The sequence below is a fragment of the Salmo salar genome, chromosome ssa19, assembly GCF_905237065.1.
Source record: "Salmo salar chromosome ssa19, Ssal_v3.1, whole genome shotgun sequence".
NCBI classification, from domain to species: Eukaryota; Metazoa; Chordata; class Actinopteri; order Salmoniformes; family Salmonidae; genus Salmo; species Salmo salar.
The window spans coordinates 59,437,072-59,457,424 of NC_059460.1; the positions used below are offsets into that span (position 1 = coordinate 59,437,072).

The window sequence follows — 20,353 nt, forward strand, 5'->3', positions numbered from 1 at the left end:
AAGGTTCTCCCATCTCCACAGTAACTCTGGAGCTCTGTCAGATTGACCATGGGGTTCTTGGTCACCTCCCTGACCATGGCCCTTCTCCCCCGATTGCGCAGTTTGGCCATGTGGCCAGCTCTAGGAAGAGTCTTGGTGGTTCCAAACTTCTTCTGTTTAAGAATGATTCAGGCCACTGTGTTCTTGTTTACCTTCAATGCTGCAGCAATTCTTTGGTACCCTTCCTCAGATCTGTGCCTTGACACAACCCTGTCTCGGCGCTCTACGGACAATTCCTTCGACCTCATGGTTTGGTTTTTGCTCTGAAATGCACTGTCAACTGTGGGAACTTTATATAGACAGGTGTGTGCCTTTCCAAATCATGCCCAATCAATTGCATTTACCACAGGTGGACTCCAATCAAGTTGTAGAAACAAGGATGCTCAATGGAAACATGATGCACCTGAGCTCAATTTCGTGTCTCATCTAAACCTGTTTTTGCTTTGTCATTATGGGGTATTGTGTGTAGATTGAGGTGGGGGGGGACTATTTCATCCATTTTAGAGTAAGGCTGTAACCTAACAAAATGTGGAAAAAGTCAAGGTCTGAATGCACTGTAACTAGCTAGTTATTTAAAGTGAAACTGCCAGCATTTTACCAACATGAAAGCTTACTAAAATCTGTTAATATACACCACCAGGAAGAATGACTCTTTTTAATTAATTTCCTGACAAGCGAGCACTTAGATATGGTCATATTCACATTTTCATAAATTCTTAGTATATGTAATTCTGTCATTTTAAGGCATTTGTGAAAATTCTATAGCAATATAGTGGGAAGGCAGCGGTGCGCTTGGACAATTTAATAGACACTGCAGTAAATAAAACCTAACAAAAACATCTGTCTCGTCCATTTGCCACACAGGCCTGCTATCATTCACTTTAAACTGGACTGTGTGTTTACAGGCAGTTGCAACAGTGCGACAAAATACACCAGAATGGATTTCAGCATGTATGTTAATGCCACAGGAGTCGTCCTCTTACATTTGGGAACTTTACAGTCCTATTGATTAAACAACCATGACAAGTTAGGCTCTCTCCCTTAGTTATGCACAACAACAAGATCAACAACTAATGCTAGCCAGAGCAAGATGAGCTAAAATCGAACAGTAACATTAGATAAACCCTCTCAAACTGTTTCAGCTAGTTGGGTGTCAAAATTGCACTGATAAACAATGGGGAATTGTAGATTACTCATCCTTCTGCAGCTTGCCTGCACCCAAGCTAACTAGCTAAAGTTGGCTAGCTAGCTACTTCCAGACACAAATGAGAGAACACCTCACACGGACCATTTGACTCACCTTAGCAGAGCTGGTTAGCTAGGCTGTTTACATGTTATCTAGAGGGTTCGTGACTAACTTTTAGTTTTTTTGCCTACTTTTCTGACACCGGTCATATTCAGCCGATTCGTAAATTCCTCAGTTATTCTGCACTAGCACATTCAGACGAGTGCTTTGAAATCGGAGTAGATAGCCAGTGTGAATTTGCGAACGCAAGAGATATGCTAACTGGATTGCAGTCGTTCAAGTTCTTGCTAGCTAACCAAATGACACCTGCATCTCTAGCTGTGTATAGCCACTGAAAAACAATGAGGGGAAAAAGTCAGTCACTCCTCCCATGACATGACATCTTCCTAGCAGCTAGTTAGCGAACGTTAGGCTGTGTTTTTAGCTTGCTACATAAATGGATACGTTAGCCTATTAGCCACGTTATGGCTGATTTGTGATTATTGCCCTTGCTAGTTTGATTGTATTGACATTCCCAGCCTTAGTTACATTTGTCTGTTTTTGTCCAAAATATTGAGTCATTGAAACTGAAACAGTGCATCCCGAATGGAGGCAGCAAACAATGTACCAGGCCAGCTGGCATTTACAACCTTATAGCAATATTTTTTTTGACTACCAAGAAATGTATTGGTGAATTATACACTGCTCCAAAAAATAAAGGGAACACTAAAATAACACATCCTAGATCTGAATGAATGAAATAATCTTATTAAATACTTTTTCTTTACATAGTTGAATGTGCTGACAACAAAATCACACAAAAATAATCAATGGAAATCCAATTTATCAACCCATGGAGGTCTGGATTTGGAGTCACACTCAAAATTAAAGTGGAAAACCACACTACAGGCTGATCCAACTTTGATGTAATGTCCTTAAAACAAGTCAAAATGAGGCTCAGTAGTGTGTGTGGCCTCCACGTGCCTGTATGACCTCCCTACAACGCCTGGGCATGCTCCTGATGAGGTGGCGGATGGTCTCCTGAGGGATCTCCTCCCAGACCTGGACTAAAGCATCCGCCAACTCCTGGACAGTCTGTGGTGCAACGTGGCGTTGGTGGATGGAGCGAGACATGATGTCCCAGATGTGCTCAATTGGATTCAGGTCTGGGGAACGGGCGGGCCAGTCCATAGCATCAATGCCTTCCTCTTGCAGGAACTGCTGACACACTCCAGCCACATGAGGTCTAGCATTGTCTTGCATTAGGAGGAATCCAGGGCGAACCGCACCAGCATATGGCCTCACAAGGGGTCTGAGGATCTCATCTCGGCACCTAATTGCAGTCAGGCTACCTCTGGCGAGCACATGGAGGGCTGTGCGGCCCCCCAAAGAAATGCCACCCCACACCATAACTGACCCACCGCCAAACCGGTCATGCTGGAGGATGTTGCAGGCAGCAGAACGTTCTTCACGGCGTCTCCAGACTCTGTCACGTCTGTCACATGTGCTCAGTGTGAACCTGCTTTCATCTGTGAAGAGCACAGGGCGCCAGTGGCGAATTTGCCAATCTTGGTGTTCTCTGGCAAATGCCAAACGTCCTGCACGGTGTTGGGCTATAAGCACAATCCCCACCTGTGGACGTCGGGCCCTCATACCACCCTTATGGAGTCTGTTTCTGACCGTTTGAGCAGACACATGCACATTTGTGGCCTGCTGGAGGTCATTTTGCAGGGCTCTGGCAGTGCTCCTCCTGCTCCTCCTTACACAAAGACGGAGGTAGCGGTCCTGCTGCTGGGTTGTTGCCCTCCTACGGCCTCCGCCACGTCTCCTGATGTACTGGCCTGTCTCCTGGTAGCGCCTCCATGCTCTGGACACTACGCTGACAAACACAGCAAACCTTCTTGCCACAGCTCGCATTGACGTGCCATCCTGGATGAGCTGCACTACCTGAGCCACATGTGTGGGTTGTAGACTCCGTCTCATGCTACCACTAGAGTGAAAACACCGCCAGCATTCAAAGGTGACCAAAACATAAGCCAGGAAGCATAGGAACTGAGAAGTGGTCTGTGGTCACCACCTGCAGAACCACTCCTTTATTGGGGGTGTCTTGCTAATTGCCTATTATTTCCACCTGTTGTCTATTCCATTTGCACAACAGCATGTGAAATGTATTGTCAATCAGTGTTGCTTCCTAAGTGGACAGTTTGATTTCACAGAAGTGTGATTGACTTGGAGTTACATTGTGTTGTTTAAGTGTTCCCTTTATTTTTTTTTTAGCAGTATATTAATCATGCATTGAGCTGCATCCATCTATTCTGCCAACAATGCCTTAATGTATGTCATGGAATGTTGAGTCAAATACACCTTAGTTTTAAAATCTTAAGTTGGTTTTGTTGCATAAACTGGGAATTGGATATTTTTGACTGATTTATGATTCTGTTTTTCATATCTGCCAAGTAGTTAAAACGCTTTCAGTTCCACTTTAAGAAAGAAGGCCTGAGGGGGTGTGGAAATGATAGCTAACCAGCCATGTTATTGCAATGAAAAATTAGCAAGCTAGCATCAGCTTTGTAGCGGTAATACTTTGTTTGAAATTCTTCATCCAATTTTCTCATCAACGTCCTGCTGTTGCTTACAAATTATGCGAATGTAATTTTAACAAATTTGATCCATATTTAGCGACATCTCCCTCCCTGATTTAGAGAAGCATAGTGACCGGCCGGAAGTCAAGCGGAAATTAAACCCCCAATGTGGGAGGTGCTAGAATGCATTCCGTTTTAATGTCGGGCTTTTGTTATTCTGTCTGTTTTCCTCAACGTGGATTTGTCAGGGCCCTACATGCAGTTGTGATACCCAAGTCACTATGCCTGTTTGACTACATTGTAGGCAAACTATGAAGAATCACTAATCTACAAATAACCTTGCATGATGTATCCCAAATAACTACTCTATGTGATCTAGATTAGCGGTTCTGGGCCTCGCTTGCTCAAACTGATTCCTTCAAATGTGCGGTCTGTCTCTCTTTCAGAAACCCAGCAGGGAGGACTGGCGAGGTGGCCTGGATGCCATCACCTTCTCCCTGGAGTTTCAGAAAACCCTCAATACGTCCCTCCTCGAGGTGCACCGTGGTGCCAATACTCACACTGACCCCCATGTAAATCCATGATAATTATCCCATTGTGATTAACTGCTATGCATATTTTAATGGGTGTTCAGTGTTATTAGATCAGATGTATTTGATAGCTATGTATAATTGAAGCTCATAACATCTATGTTTGTCTGTTAGTGATTTGAACAGATTAAAAAATGAAAAGGAGGAACAGATAGGATGTTGAAAGAATACCTGCAGAAGCGTGTGGCCTCCGCTGCAGTATGCATCTATCTCTATGATGTCAGTGCTGGGCTGTCTGTTGCAACCGTGCATGACAATATAACTTTACTTCCTCTTTAGCTGTGTGACTTCCTAGAACAGCACTTCCTGTCCGACAGCCACGACACCATCAAGAAGCTGGGTGACCATCTGGGCAGCCTGACCCGCCTCACTTCCTCTGAGACCCATGGCTCCATGGGAGAATACTTGTTTGACAAACACACCCTGTAAGACTCACAGCAAGAAGAGAGCACAGCTTTCACACAGGGACTGGAGTCTGGAGAGTTGTGCTGGGCAGAACGTCCTTTCTAACTGTGCATGCATTTCCGTTATAAGTAGCACTAAAGTGGGATTTAGCAATAGAACCACATACCTCTTACAGTACGTACAGAAAACAATGCAAGACAATGGAACAGTTGAATACCTCAACACCCGTTTACCACTTCTGATGTGAACAGTGGTTACCACTGACAAACAAAAAGGTGTAATGGGTTCGCACTGAAAAATATGTCGCATAAAGCTTACTATTCAATTTTTCTAAATTATTTTCACTGCATCAGGGATAGCGTACAAAGACGTTTCGGCTTTACATCCTTCAGTGTGTAGGTACAATTTTTTTTAAATTCAAAATCTCATTTTTAGAGAACACCCGATGAGCAGCAGGTACTTCTGATCAGGGTTGCCACTCATCTGCCAATCAGGTATGTGGCGTTTCTGGCCTACCTGTATACAAATTAGTCACAAAGTAATACAGAATTATAGGGTATGGGAGTGGGTACGAAGTGCAACCGCCCCAGGTGTCTGTTCACCTAAACAACTCTGGTGCTATAAGTCAACTTGGTTTCTGCCATAGAGTTGATCAAGCATTCCAGCAGTAAATATGCTTCATTGTGTTGTGCATTCCTACATATTTCTGAATCAGTGCTGTGTTACACCTAGTTTCATTACTCCAAAAAGCAGCATATGATCAAATATGTTGTAAAGGATTTAAGCAATAGTTGAATTTGAATAAAAGTAACACTATTGATGGCTTTGTCTAATTCTTTTCTGGTGGGGTTGGGGTTCCTGGTATTACTGAGTCACTGTCGAGCGAAGGTTTGTTTTACTTGTGACTGCCAGATTTTTTGTTGTTGTATAACCGCACAGAAATATAGGTCTGGAAAATTGGCAGTCAAAACCTATTCAGCACAATTTTTGACAAGATTACCTTAAATTCCACCCATGCATTAATCTCATTCCCAGACAATTCTGCCCAAATACTTGAAAGGTCTGGTGGACAAACACGTCAAACTTGGCCTTCGTTAGCCAAGAAAAAGATTTGTGAGAAACTCCCCAACGCATAGGCAGTGAGGGGATTCTATTAATGCCCCGGGCGAACCGAGTTTGCGTTGATTGTATCCTATTTGTAACCGGGCTGCCTCCCGGGCGTGAGCCAGGGACCCGTTCTGACTGACAGCAAAGTCGTCTCAAAACAAAAGTGACGTAGGAATCTGTTTTCACATGCAAAAGGGATTGCTTTCTGCCTTCCCAATGAAAACTAGTACTGTATGTTTCTGAACAATGCACCATGCTGCACTGTTGATGATGGTCTTGTTCCATGTATCAACCAATGGTTGCGTGCCACGTCATCAACTGTGCTGTCGGGAACCACATTGCTATAACATGTTGGCTGATACGTAAAATACAAATACAGACGACGTAACAACTGGCATGCGTCAGCAACGTCTGAGCAGGGGAACACGACCAATATGACCAAGCGGTGCAGGGCTTTGTCTGGTCACGTGACAGGCCATAGCCCGGTTCAACCCAGGGCAGCTTAATATAACTCCCTCATTGGCTTAATCTACCTACAAATAATCTCCCACAACACTTTCACCCACAACACTTTCACCCGAGCTTTTTAATCACCACTTCATTAAGTCAGGATTCCTATTTGACTCAGCCATGTCTCCTTGCCTGTCCAACATTTCCTCATCTCCCACCACTTCTAATGCGACTAGCCCTGATGCTCCTCCCTCTTTTTCCCCTGCCCTGCTACAAAGTTTCTCCCTGCAGGCAGTCACTGAGTCCGAGGTGCTAAAGGAGTTCCTTAACTTGACCCCCAAAAAAACATCTGGGTTTAGACCCTTTCTACTTTAACCCTTGTGTAGTCTTAACATTCCTAAGGGTCAAAAAGGACCCGCCTTCACTAAACCCAAAAAATAAAGCATCTTAATTGAATTTTAAACCCCAAATCTATTTTGCATGAAGAAACAACCTGCCATTCATCACAAACTTTGAATATCTGGGTTTTCCCTCTTCACAATACAGAAAGACTGCATTTAATCAGTAGACTCCACCCATTTTTATTACAATAAACCTGTCATTAATTGTTTTCTTTACTAAAGTAGAGGTTTATTATTATTATTGTTATTGCTAAAGGTACTGCATTGGTGTAAAAACAATTTTTGCAAGCGATAGTATAGCCTAAGAAAGTAGCAGAAATGTGCAGAAAGTAGTTTTGAATGCATTTTTATTGAAGGGAAACAAGTCTTGAACTTTTTTGGCAACATAGTGATATATTACTATATACTGTACAATGAGGAACTACAAAATACTAGTCTTCTCCTATTTGAACCATTGCCCCCACCCACAAGGTGTATAAACAACAACAATAAATAAGATAATAGATACAAAACAAAAATGTGAAGAACATAAATAAATCAACTCTAATTAGCACATGTATGCAAGTCTGTGTGTATGGACTTTGCAGATGTATTTCTCACATGTTCAGCACATAGTTTTTGTTTTACAGTCCTCCTTTGGGGGGCAGAATTGGCATCTCCTCCTCTTGCCTGCCCCAGCTGCAACCTCAGGTGGATCAGGACAAGATTCAGCCCCCTGAACAGCTTTCACAAGCGCTGCAGAGGCTGCTGTGTGGGGGAGGCACTCCCTTTAAATATATGGGGTTACTGGTGACATCCCAGCTGCTCCAGGAACACCCTCCTCTTGTTCTGCTTATCAGCCATCCAGGTAGGGTTGATCTTGTTCCATATCACGAAGGCATTGTATGAGGACACATCAATGATGTTATGGAAGATGACCAGGTGCCAGCGGGCAGTCATCCTCCTGCAGCTGTAAGTTCCAATCACCTTGTCCAGGTTATCCACGCCTCCTTTGTTGTGGTTGTTGTCCAGGATGATGGCTGGCTTCCGGTCCTCATGATCACTGATCTCAGCCGTTTTGTGCAGTGTGCTCAGGAGGACCACATTCTTGTTCCTCTTTGGGAGGTAAGAAACTAGAGTGGTGGTGGGGGGTGAAGGCAAACTTTGATGAGAAGACCTCTCCCCCTTGTTGCGAGGAGTGCAGGGGGGGGAGCTCAGGCTTGTTCTTTCTAAATGTACCAACCATGGTGATCTTCCTCTTCAGGAGCTGCTGGCTGAGTTCATAAGAGGTGAAGAAATTGTCACATGTCACATTGTGCCCTCTCAGTCCATCTGTCACATCAAGCACAACCCGCATCCCCTGGTTCTCCGGGACTCCACTGGTCGGCTTCCCTGTGTAGACTTGCATCTTCCAAGCGTAGCTGGATTGTGTGTCAAAGGCGACCCATATCTTGATGCCATACTTTGCTGGCTTGCTGGGCAAATACTGCTGGAAAGGACAGCAACCTTTTGACAAAAGAGATTACTATCAGTAATTAGTATCAGTGTCAGAAAATAATCACATAAATCAATGATATTACAGCAATACATAATAAAATGAACAGTGAAAATCACTTACATTACTGATATGAAAATAAAATTGACCTCTGAATGGAACCAGTTGCTCATCCACTGTTACTTCAGGCCCAGGGTTGTAGAGGTATGGCAGACACTCCATCCACTTCTCCCAGACCACTCTTATAGCAGCCAGTTTCTCTCACAGGTCTTGACTCACGGTTATCAAATCGTAGAATTCTTGAGAAAGTGTAGAAGACTTTCAGTGGCATTGTGGCACGGAAAATCTCCCTTCCACACTCTGCATCACAGAGACTACGTGTAGCCTCGCCGTGGGACCTATACACACCCGCTAAGCCCTATGTAGGCACGCAGGTCAATCTTTCCATCCTTTTCCAGTTGTCTCCATATTTCTGGAATCCCTCCAAATTTGTCATCTCCAGGATGATTTTTTTCGATGGCTGGTGTGATGAACATGTAGAATGTTGAGGCTATGTCCTGGGCATGGGCAACTGCATGTCTTGTGGGCCCTGGGGTCATCCTTATGATTTGAGCTGCCATCCTGCCCTGGTTGTCATATGGTGACAAGGACCATGTTATTTTGCTGTTCTTTGACAAAAATGTCTCTCTTTCAGCTTGGGGGATTTCTTCTTCATCTGAAGATGATGCATCATGCTCTGGGTTGTTTTCTTCCCCATCTTCTTCTTCAGATAGCTTCTCCTCTTCTAAATCATTGTTCTCTTGTTCCTCCTGGACACCTGAAAAAAATCTGATCTATGACCTGTTGGGCACTGAAACGTGCACTCATGGCTTCAGCAAAAAGAGAACTGGGGGGACTGTCATCTGCAGCACCTTTTATAGCCTCTGACTGCATTCCCCATCAGTAAACATTGCTTTCAAAAAATGTTTATTTTGTCTGAAATTGTTTTTATTTTGTCTGTGAACTTGAGTCATGTGGAGGGGAGATGCTGCACATGCACAACAAAGTTTTAGTTTTGTCTGAGTTCAATCAGTAGCACACAATCTCAATTTCTGTGTGTGTAAATTATTTTATAACTGCCGGGTCAAAAATCACCCTAAGACAATCTTTGTACCCTGGTGGTGTACAGCTTTCATGGAAATATGAACAAAGGTGATATTTCACTTTTTCTAATGTTGGGGTCACTCTAGGAAACGTCATCAAATTTCAAGTTGAAAAAATATCATTTAGGGGGTTTTCTCTGCTGTTAAACATAGTGGCGGTCATTTTTTACCCTTTAGACAACACAAGGCATAAGGTTGCTGCCCCTATAATCACCAAGCCTGTCTCTTCTCTCTGGGGATGTTCCCATTGCTTGGAAGGCAGCCACGGTTCATCCTTTATTTAAAGGGGGAGATCAAGCTGATCCTAACTGTTATCGGCCTATATCTATTTTGCCCTAGTTATCGAAAGTGTTGGAAAAACTTGTCTTTAATCAACTGACTGGCTTTCTTGATGTCTATAGTATTCTCTCTGGTATGCAATCTGGTTTCCGCTCAGGTTATGGATGTGTCACTACAACCTTTAAAGGTCCTCAATGATGTCACCATTGCCCTTGATTCTTAGCAATGTTGTGCTGCTATTTTTATTGACTTGGCCATTCCAGTCTTGTGGGCCGGCTAAGAAGTATTGGTGTCTCTGAAGGGTTTTTGGCCTGGTTTGCTAACTACCTCTCTCAAAGAGTGCAGTGTATAATGTCAGAACATCTGCTGTCTCAGCCTGTCACAAAGGGTGTACCCCAAGGCTCGATTCTAGGCCCCGCGCTCTTCTCATTTACATCAACAACATAGCTCAGGCAGTAGGAAGCTCTCTCATCCATTTATATGCAGATGATACAGTCTTATACTCAGCTGGCACCTCCCCGGATTTTGTGTTAAACACTCTACAACAAAGCTTTCTTTGTGTCCAACAAGCTTTCTCTGCCCTTAACCTTGTTCTGAACACCTCCAAAACAAAGGTCATGTGGTTTGGTAAGAAGAATGCTCCTCTCTCCACAGGTGTGATTACTACGTCTGAGGGTTTAGAGATTTAAGTAGTCACCTCATACAAGTACTTGGGAGTATGGCTAGACGGTACACTGTCCTTCTTTCAGCACATATCAAAGCTGCAGGCTAAAGTTAAATCTAGACTTGGTTTCCTCTGTCGTAATCACTCCTCTTTCACCCCAGCTGCCAAACTAACCCTGATTCAGATGACCATCCTACCCATGCTAGATTACAGAGACGTAATTTATAGATCGGCAGGTAAGGGTGATCTCGAGCGGCTAGATGTTCTTTACCATTCGGCCATCAGTTTTGCCACCAATGCTCCTTATAGGACACATCACTGCACTCTACTCTTCTGTAAACTGGTCATCTCTGTATACCCGTCGCAAGACCCACTGGTTGATGCTTATTTATAAAACTCTCTCAGGCCTCACTCCCCCCTATCTGAGATATCTACTGCAGCCCTCATCCTCCACATACAACGCCCGTTCTGCCAGTCACATTCTGTTAACTTCTATGGGCTAGGTGGGACGTTTGCGTCCCATCCTAGTCAACAGCCAGTGGAATCGCGTGGCGCGAAATACAAATACCTCAAAAATGCTATAACTTCAATTTCTCAAACATATGACTATTTTACACCATTTTAAAGACAAGACTCTCGTTAATCTAACCACATTGTCCGATTTCAAAAAGGCTTTACAGCAAAAGCAAAACATTAGATTATGTCAGGAGAGTACCCTGCCAAAAATAATCACAGCCATTTTCAAAGCAAGCATATATGTCACAAAAACCAAAACCACAGCTAAATGCAGCACTAACCTTTGATGATCTTCATCAGATGACACTCCTAGGACATTATGTTATACAATACATGCATGTTTTGTTCAATCAAGTTCATATTTATATCAAAAAACAGCTTTACATAATATTTTCCAAGTGGGGAACTGAGCTAATTCTTCTAAGAGTTTAAGTCGGAAATGTCAGTTTCTGAGTTGTTTTGAAAGTGGTAATGACCCTCACCCGTACATGTCTTGTGCACCTCTGTTTACGTTCCCCTTGTATGCCAGTTGTTGTGAGGGAGCACCTTGTCTGTCTTATTTTCGGCACAGTATTGGCTCTCAATTCAATTTCAATTTAAGGGGCTTTATTGGCATGGGAAGCATATGTTTACATTGCCAAAGCAAGTGAAATAGATAATAAACAAAAGTGAAATAAACAAAGAAATTGCAGTGAACATTAAATCAAATCAAATCAAATGTATTTATATAGCCCTTCGTACATCAGCTGATATCTCAAAGTGCTGTACAGAAACCCAGCCTAAAACCCCAAACAGCAAGCAATGCATGTGAAAGAAGCACGGTGGCTAGGAAAAACTCCCTAGGAAAAACTCCCTAGAAAGGCCAAAAACCTAGGAAGAAACCTAGAGAGGAGCCAGGCTATGAGGGGTGGCCAGTCCTCTTCTGGCTGTGCAGGGTGGATATTATAACAGAACATGGTCAAGATGTTAAAATGTTCATAAATGACCAGCATGGTCAAATAATAATAATCATAGTAGTTGTCGAGGGTGCAACAAGCACGTCCGGTGAACAGGTCAGGGTTCCATAGCCGCAGGCAGAACAGTTGAAACTGGAGCAGCAGCACGGCCAGGTGGACTGGGGACAGTCCAGCCTAGAAGTAACAAAAGCATGGATTAATTTTTCTGCGTCATTTTTGGACAGAAAGTTTCTGATTTTTGCAATGTTACGTTGATGGAAAAAAGCTGTCCTTGAAACAGTCTTGATATGTTCTTCAAAAGAGAGATCAGGGTCCAGAGTAACGCCGAGGTCCTTCACAGTTTTATTTGAGACGACTGTACAACCATCCAGATTAATTGTCAGATTCAACAGAAGATCTCTTTGTTTCTTGGGACCTAGAACAAGCATCTCTGTTTTGTCCGAGTTTAAAAGTAGAACGTTTGCAGCCATCCACTTCTTTATGTCTGAAACACAGGCTTCTAGCGAGGGCAATTTTAGGGCTTCACCGTGTTTCATTGAAATGTGTCGTCCGCATAGCAGTGAAATGTAACATTATGTTTTTGAATGACATCCCCAAGAGGTAAAATATATAGTGAAATCAATAGTGGTCCTAAAACGGAACCTTGAGGAACACCGAAATTTACAATTGATTTGTCAGAGGACAAACCATTCACAGAGACAAACTGATATCTTTCCGACAGATAAGATCTAAACCAGGCCAGAACTTGTCCATGTAGACCAATTTGGGTTTCCAATCTCTCCAAAAGAATGTGGTGATCGATGGTATCAAAAGCGGCACTAAGATCTAGGAGCACAAGGACAGATGCAGAGCCTCGGTCTGACGTCATTAAAAGGTCATTTACCACCTTCACAAGTGCAGTCTCAGTGCTATGATGGGGTCTAAAACCAGACTGAAGCATTTCGTGTACATTGTTTGTCTTCAGGAAGGCAGTGAGTTGCTGTGCAACAGCTTTTTCAAAAAATTTTGAGAGGAATGGAAGATTCGATATAGGCCGATAGTTTTTTATAATTTCTGGGTCAAGATTCGTCTTTTTCAAGAGAGGCTTTATTACTGCCACTTTTAGTGAGTTTGGTACACATCCGGTGGATAGTTTATTATGTTCAACATAGGAGGGCCAAGCACAGGAAGCAGCTCTTTCAGTAGTTTAGTTGGATTAGGGTCCAGTATGCAGCTTGAGGTTTTGGAGGCCATGATTATTTTCATCATTGTGTCAAGAGATATAGTACTAAAACACTTTAGTATCTCCCTTGATCCTAGGTCCTGGCAGAGTTGTGCAGACTCAGGACAATGGAGCTTTGGAGGAATACCCAGATTTAAAGAGGAGTCCATCATTTGCTTTCTAATGATCATGATCTTTTCCTCAAAGAAGTTCATAAATGTATTACTGCTGAAGTGAAAGCCATCCTCCATTTGCGAATGCTGCTTTTTAGTTATCTTTGCGACAGTATCAAAAAGAAATTTCGGATTGTTCTTATTTTCCTCAATTAAGTTGGAAAAATAGGATGATCGAGCAGCAGTGAGGGCTCTTCGATACTGCACGGTACTGTCTTTCCAAGCTAGTCGGAAGACTTCCAGTTTGGTGTGGTGCCATTTCCGTTCCAATTTTCTGGAAGCTTGCTTCAGAGCTCGTGTATTTTCTGTATACCAGGGAGCTAGTTTCTTATGACAGATGTTTTTAATTTTTAGGGGTGCAACTGCATCTAGGGTATTGCGCAAGGTTAAATTGAGTTCCTCGGTTAGGTGGTTAACTGATTTTTGTCCTCTGACGTCCTTGGGTAGGCAGAGGGAGTCTGGAAGGGCATCAAGGAATCTTTGGGTTGTCTGAGAATTTATAGCACGACTTTTAATGCTCCTTGGTTGGGGTCGGAGCAGATTATTTGTTGCAATTGCAAACGATGTGTGTGGACGACACACATCGACCACATATTTTACTGGTGTATCAGGCTACACTCAAGTTCCAAAAGAATAAAGACATTTCAAATGTCATATGTTTATATACAGTGTTGTAATAATGGCAAATAGGTAAAGTACAAAAGGCAAAATAAATAAACGAATATAGGTTGTATTTACAATGGTGTTTGTTCTTCACCGGTTGCCCTTTTCTTGTGGTAACTGGTCACAAATCTTGCTGCTGTGATTGCACACTGGTATTTCACCCAATAGATATGGGAGTTTATCAAAATTGGATTTGTTTTTGAATTATTTGTGGGTAGGTGTAATCTGAGGGAAATATGTGTCTCTAATATGGTCATACATTTGGCAGGAGGTTAGGAAGTGCAGCTCAGTTTCCACCTCATTTTGTGAGCAGTGTGCACATAGCCTGAAATAAACTCTCCCGAAATCAACTCCCGAGTCTCGCCACTACTTTTGTAGTGCCTTGTTAAAAGTGTGCAACACTTTTCGCAGACTGATTTAGAAAGATCATCCACTTCCGCGATGGGACCAGTTATCTCCTTTTGTGCCCTATAGTATAATCGTATCAGGCCGACGTCTTGGCAACAATAAAGAGATGGAGTTTGTACTTCTTATGGGATAGTTTTCCCCAAAAGACGACACACATCGACCACATATTTTACTGGTGTATCAGGCTTTTTTCTTCTCTGGGAGCCATTAGCTAGCTGGAAGGTATTGTTTTTTCACTCCCTTTTGAGGTCAGGAACAATGTTTTTGCTAGCCCACCACAAGTTCTTGCCCGGGTCCTGCCCCCATTTGGAGCCATGCCTCGCATTTATGAGCCAGCAGCATACCACCCTTCATCCCACTGCTGGCTTGCTTCTGAAGCTAAGCAGAGTTGGTCCTGGTCAGTCCCTGGATGGGAGACCAGATGCTGCTGGAAGTGGTGTTGGAGGGCCAGTAGGAGGCACTCTTTCCTCTGGTCTAAAAAAATATCCCAATGCCCCAGGGCTGTGATTGGGGACACTGCCCTGTGTAGGGTGCTGTCTTTTGGATGGGACGTTAAATGGGTGTCCTGACTCTCTGAGGTCATTAAAGATCCCATTGCACTTATCGTAAGAGTAGGGGTGTTAACCCCGGTCCTGGCTAAATTCCCAATCTGGCCCTCATACCATCACGGCCACCTAATCATCCCCAGCTTACAATTGGCTCATTCATCCCCCTCCTATCCCCTGAAACTATTCCCCAGGTCGTTTGCTGTAAATGAGAATGTGTTCTCAGTCAACTTACCAAGTAAAATAAAAGTTGTGTGATTTGCTCAAATTAAATGATGGCCAATAGAGCTCCAACGGGCCCATTTTCGGTTATAAAACTGACGATTGTTTGTTTTCATTAAAAGTATTTATGATGGGTGTACTGTTGCATTACATTGTATCCGTGTGCTTACTGTGGCTGTCAACCTGATATTGGCTACTAGGTAGCTATTTCCCACGCCAATGCCGGACAGTAGTGCTTGTCAAGCGGGAGCGAAGGGCACAGTGTCCTGGTGTTGTTGCCTTTCATGCCCTCCCCATCAAGTAGTAGAATGTATGTAGCATATGTATCAAAGTTATTATCACCATGGTTATCAATGTTAGTTATTTCTTGTGTAGGCTGCTATCCTACTTGAAATACAATCATGTGAGAGAAAAAAAAGGGCCACGTTAGCTACCGCCGGCGACACGACCCTGATACCCAGTAAGAAGTCAGGGGCGTCTATACAACACCGGTGCACTGGTCACCGGCTTATTTCGTTGTGCAGCCCAATCAGCCACGCCAAACGGTCTTGAGTGGCAACAAACCTGCCCAATAAGCTGATTCGCTTTCCATACACCCACTCCTTTCGACACTTTCGCCTATACTCCGGTTGCCATATTGGGCTGCAGCTACCCACTTGGAGAATCGTGGTTACAAACATTGAATAGGTACAAAAATCTCTGGGGTGAGCCATTCATTCAAAAGATTAGAAATCAATTTTAAAAAGCTGTGATAGATAAAAAAAAGAGTCAAGGGTACAAGAAAACAATCTACTCATCCCATACAGCATTGCGGTCTGTATCGTCCAATCACAGAGCAGATACAAAGTCACGTAACCACTGGACTAGTTCCTTAGAAATTTAGAGAAATATGGCAAGTGGTGATTTGCAAAGGTGTTGCATTTCCAATTTCTGTTAGCCAGCTAGGTTACCATACACAGCCATGTTCCAGTATTTTGTCCCAGACTGTAACCACAGACACGTCACAGGGGCTATAAAGCTGAAGCATCCGTTTAGAATGTTTTCTCACAACCAAATATGGTAGTGAGAGGAAGTCCAGTCTGGGTAATGGGAGAGCATGGAACTAGGTGAATCTGCCGACATTCTGCAAATTTTCTCAACAATGAAACATCTGATCTCAATATATTTTTCTGTTCCCAAAACTAGAATCTTCAAATCAAATTATATTTGTCACATGTGCCAAATACAACAAGTGTGTTGACCTTACCGTGAAATGCTTACTTACAAGCCCTTAACCAACAATGCAGTTTAATAAATAGAGTTAAGAAAATATTTGTTAAATAAACTAGTGGGAAAAAAACTATAAGAAAATTACAAAACGATAACAATGCTATATACAGGGTATGGGTACTGGTACCGAGTCAATGTGCGGGGATACAGGTTAGTCGAGGTAATTTGTAAAGTGACAATGCATAGATAATAAATAGCCAGTAGCAGCAGTGTAAAAACAAAGCAAAAAAAGAAACGTCCCTTTTTCAGGACCCTGTCTTTCAAAGAGAATTTGTAAAAATCAAAATAACTTCACAGATCTTCATTGTAAAGGGTTTAAACACTGTTTCCCATGCATAAACAATTAATGAACATGCGCCTGTGGAACGGTCGTTAAGACACTAACAGCTTACATATGGTAGGCAATTAAGGTCACAGTTATGAAAACTTAGGACACTAAAGAGGCTTTTCTACTGACTCTGAATAACACCAAAACAAAGATGCCCAGGATCCCTGCTCATCTGCTTGAAGGAGGGAGGCATGAGGAGGCATGAGGACTGCAGATGTGGCCAGGACAATAAATTGCAATGTCCGTATTGTGAGACGCCTAAGACAGCTCTACAGGGAGACAGGACGGACAGCTGATCGTCCTCGCAGTGGCAGACCACGTGTAACAACACCTGCACAGGATCGGTACATCCGAACATCACACCTGCGGGACAGGTACAGGATGGCAACAACAACTGCCCGAGTTACACCAGGAATGCAAAATCCCTCCATCAGTGCTCAGACTGTCCACAATAGGCTGAGAGAGGCTGGATTGAGGGCTTGTAGGCCTGTTGTATGGGCACAAACCCATCATCGCTGGACCAGACAGGACTGGCAAAAAGTGCTCTTCACTGACGAGTCGCGGTTTTGTCTCACCAGTGGTGATGGTCGGATTTGTGTTTATCGTCGAAGGAATGAGCATTGCACCGAGGCCTGTACTCTGGAGCGGGATCGATTTGAAGGTCGAGGGTCCGTCATGGTCTTGGGCGGTGTGTCACAGCATCATCGGACTGAGCTTGTTGTCATTGCAGGCAATCTCAACGCTGTGCGCCATGGCCAGCGAAGAGCCCGGATCTCAATCCCATTGAGCACGTCTGGGACCTGTTGGATCAGAGGGTGAGGGCTAGGGCCATTCCGCCCAGAAATGTCCAGGAACTTGCAGGTGCCTTGGTAGAAGAGTTGGGTAACATCTCACAGCAAGAACTGGCAAATCTGGTGCAGTCCATGAGGAGGAGATGCACTGCAGTACTTAATGCAGCTGGTGGCCACACCAGATACTGACTGTTACTTTTGATTTTGACCCCCCCTTTGTTCAGGGACACATTATTCCATTTATGTTAGTCACGTCTGTGGAACTTGTTCAGTTTATGTCTCAGTTGTTGAATCTTGTTATGTTCATACAAATATTTACACATGTTAAGTTTGCTGAAAATAAACGCAGTTGACAGTGAGAGGACATTTCTTTGTTTGCTGAGTTTGTGAAAATGCTGTTCATTGACTACAGCTCAGCGTTCAACACCATAGTGCCCACGAAGCTCATCACTAAGCTAAGGACCCTGGGACTAAACACCTCCCTCTGCAACTGGATCCTGGACTTCCTGACGGGCCGCCCCCATGTGGTTAGGGTAAGTAACAACACATCTGCCACGCTGATCCTCAACACTGGGGCCCCTCAGGGTTGTGTACTTAGTCCCCTCCTATACTCTCTGTTCACCCACGCTTTGCATGGCCAAACATGATTCCAACACCATCATTAAGTTTGTTGACGACACAACAGTGGTAGGCCTGATCACCGACAACAGTGAGACAGCCTATAGGGAGGAGGTCAGAGAACTGGCAGTGTGGTGCCAGGACAACAACCTCTCCCTCAATGTGAGCAAGACAAAGGAGCTGATCGTGGACTACAGGAAAAGGTGAGCCAAAAAATAAATACATATTTCCAACTTCATCTGCTTCACTGTGGGTGCTGGGAGAGAGACTCATTCACCACCTAAGTCCCTCTCAGCTATTAATCTTAATAAACCCATGTCTTTGGTCATTATTTAAGCACATTCGTTTTTGGGGTCTTTGTTATAGGTGGGGTCCTACACCCTCAGAAGATCCTTGCCTCCCTTTAGTAGTGACTGCATGGAAGATAACACATACAAATACTCCAATGGGTTTCTAGTGTAGAGTGAGTCAGAGATCCTCGATTAGAAGAATTCAAATCAACATGGTAGTGCACTGAAAAATGAAATGGATTATTCAAAACCCACACTTTCAAATAAACACTGTCAAGTTGGCCATTTGCCAACAAATTTCCCTGAGTTGCAAGTTACTTGACTAGCTAAGACACACGTACAGTAGAGAGGCTTTCATACCAAATTGGTTTGGTGGGGTTTTTCCCGAACTCTGGTGCGTTTACCCCCGTAGTTCGGTTCGTTTAGACTGGTGTGAACACTATCTGCACTCGCCAGCGCACTTAACAACGCTATGTGGTTTGCTCAAAAAGGGTGGTCTCAGTCCGATTCAATTAGTACCTTGGTGGGGTTCGCTGCAGGTGACGCAGTCTGGACTAAACACAAGAAAATAGCCGGAATCGTGCATTATTGTTTGTTTGACTGCTAGCATTTGATGAAATACATGCAGCATCATAACTTGATATCTCTGAAACATTCTGAGTATAGCAGCGCATTTATGAGCGCATCCGATGCAGATTAGTGGAGGTGGAGAGATATTGGCTGCTGAATGTAGCCTATTCAAATCAAATCAAATCAAATGTTATTAGTCACATGCGCCGAATACAACAGGTGTATACCTGAAAGTGAAATACTTACATACGAGCCCCTAACCAACAATGCAGTTTAAAAAAAATACGGATAAGAATAAGAAATAAAAGTGACAAGTAATTAAAGAACAGCAGTAAAATAACAATAGTGAGAAAATATACAGGGGTGTACCGGTACAGAGTCAATGTTGGGGGGCACTGGAGGGGGGAGGGGGGGGGGCTGTTTAGAAGCCTCTTGGACCTAGACTTGGTGCTCCGGTACCGCTTGCCGTGCGGTAGCAGACAGAGCAGTCTATGACTAGGGTGGCTGGAGTCTTTGACAAATGTTAGGGCCTTCCTCTGACACCGCCTGCTATAGAGGTCCTGGATGGCAGGAAGCTTGGCCCCAGTGATGTACTAGGCCGTTCGCACTACCCTCTGTAGTGCCTTGCGGTCGGAGGCTGAACAGTTGCCATACCAGGCAGTGATGCAATCAGTCAGGATGCTCTCGATGGTCCAGCTGTAGAACCTTTTGAGGATCTGAGGACCCATGCCAAATCTTTTCAGTCTCCTGAGGGGGAATAGGCTTTGTCTTGCCCTGTTCACTACTATCTTGGTGTGTTTGGACCTTGATAGTTCGTTGGTGATGTGGACACCAAGGAACTTGAAACTCTCGACCCACTCCATTACAGCCCCGTCGATGTTAATGGCGGGGCTGTAATATTACAATATTTGTTTTAATGATCATATAAATCTAATGGATCGCAAAAATCGAATTAATCATTTTGAGTCAAACTCCTAAATTAGAATGTTCCCATTTCATTTTTTTCCATTGGTGCTCCAACATTGCAGATTCAGAGGGGGAGAAAATAAATGTTTGTATGGTTTCTTATTTTACGATTCTCACTCATTGTCAGATTCCTTTGAATGAGTGTGTTTTCTGTACTGTAAAATGGTAACCCAAGGGATGAACAGGATGGACTATCCACTCTCAATGAAAGTACTCCCCAGATAGATGATTGACTGAGAGGATAGCTATGTCCTGAGGATTAGTGGAGGGAGATGAGGGATGCTCTTCAATCTCAGCTTTGATGGATAAACAAAACCACCACTTCAATCTAATGATCGAACGGGCACCTTTTCCACTCTCACGGCGAGAACCACAGACTGATCAATGTGTTTGATCTCCCTACAAAGTGAGGGAAGTTAAATAAAAGGCTACGACTGTTGCTCTTATGGAATTTCAATTTAAACAAAGAGATAGAGCAA

General features: G+C 43.5%; 1 protein-coding gene across 1 annotated transcript in view; it reads left to right on the forward strand.

The window, feature by feature from the left end:
• Positions 1-5,659, forward strand: part of zgc:56095 (Ferritin, lower subunit) — a 36,250-nt gene extending 30,591 nt beyond the window's left edge. The window contains 2 exon segments of the mRNA NM_001141424.1: positions 4,293-4,418; positions 4,716-5,659. Coding sequence (NP_001134896.1) covers positions 4,293-4,418; positions 4,716-4,865 — 276 coding nt within the window. The 3' untranslated portion in view covers positions 4,866-5,659.
• The last annotated feature ends 14,694 nt before the right edge of the window (positions 5,660-20,353 follow it).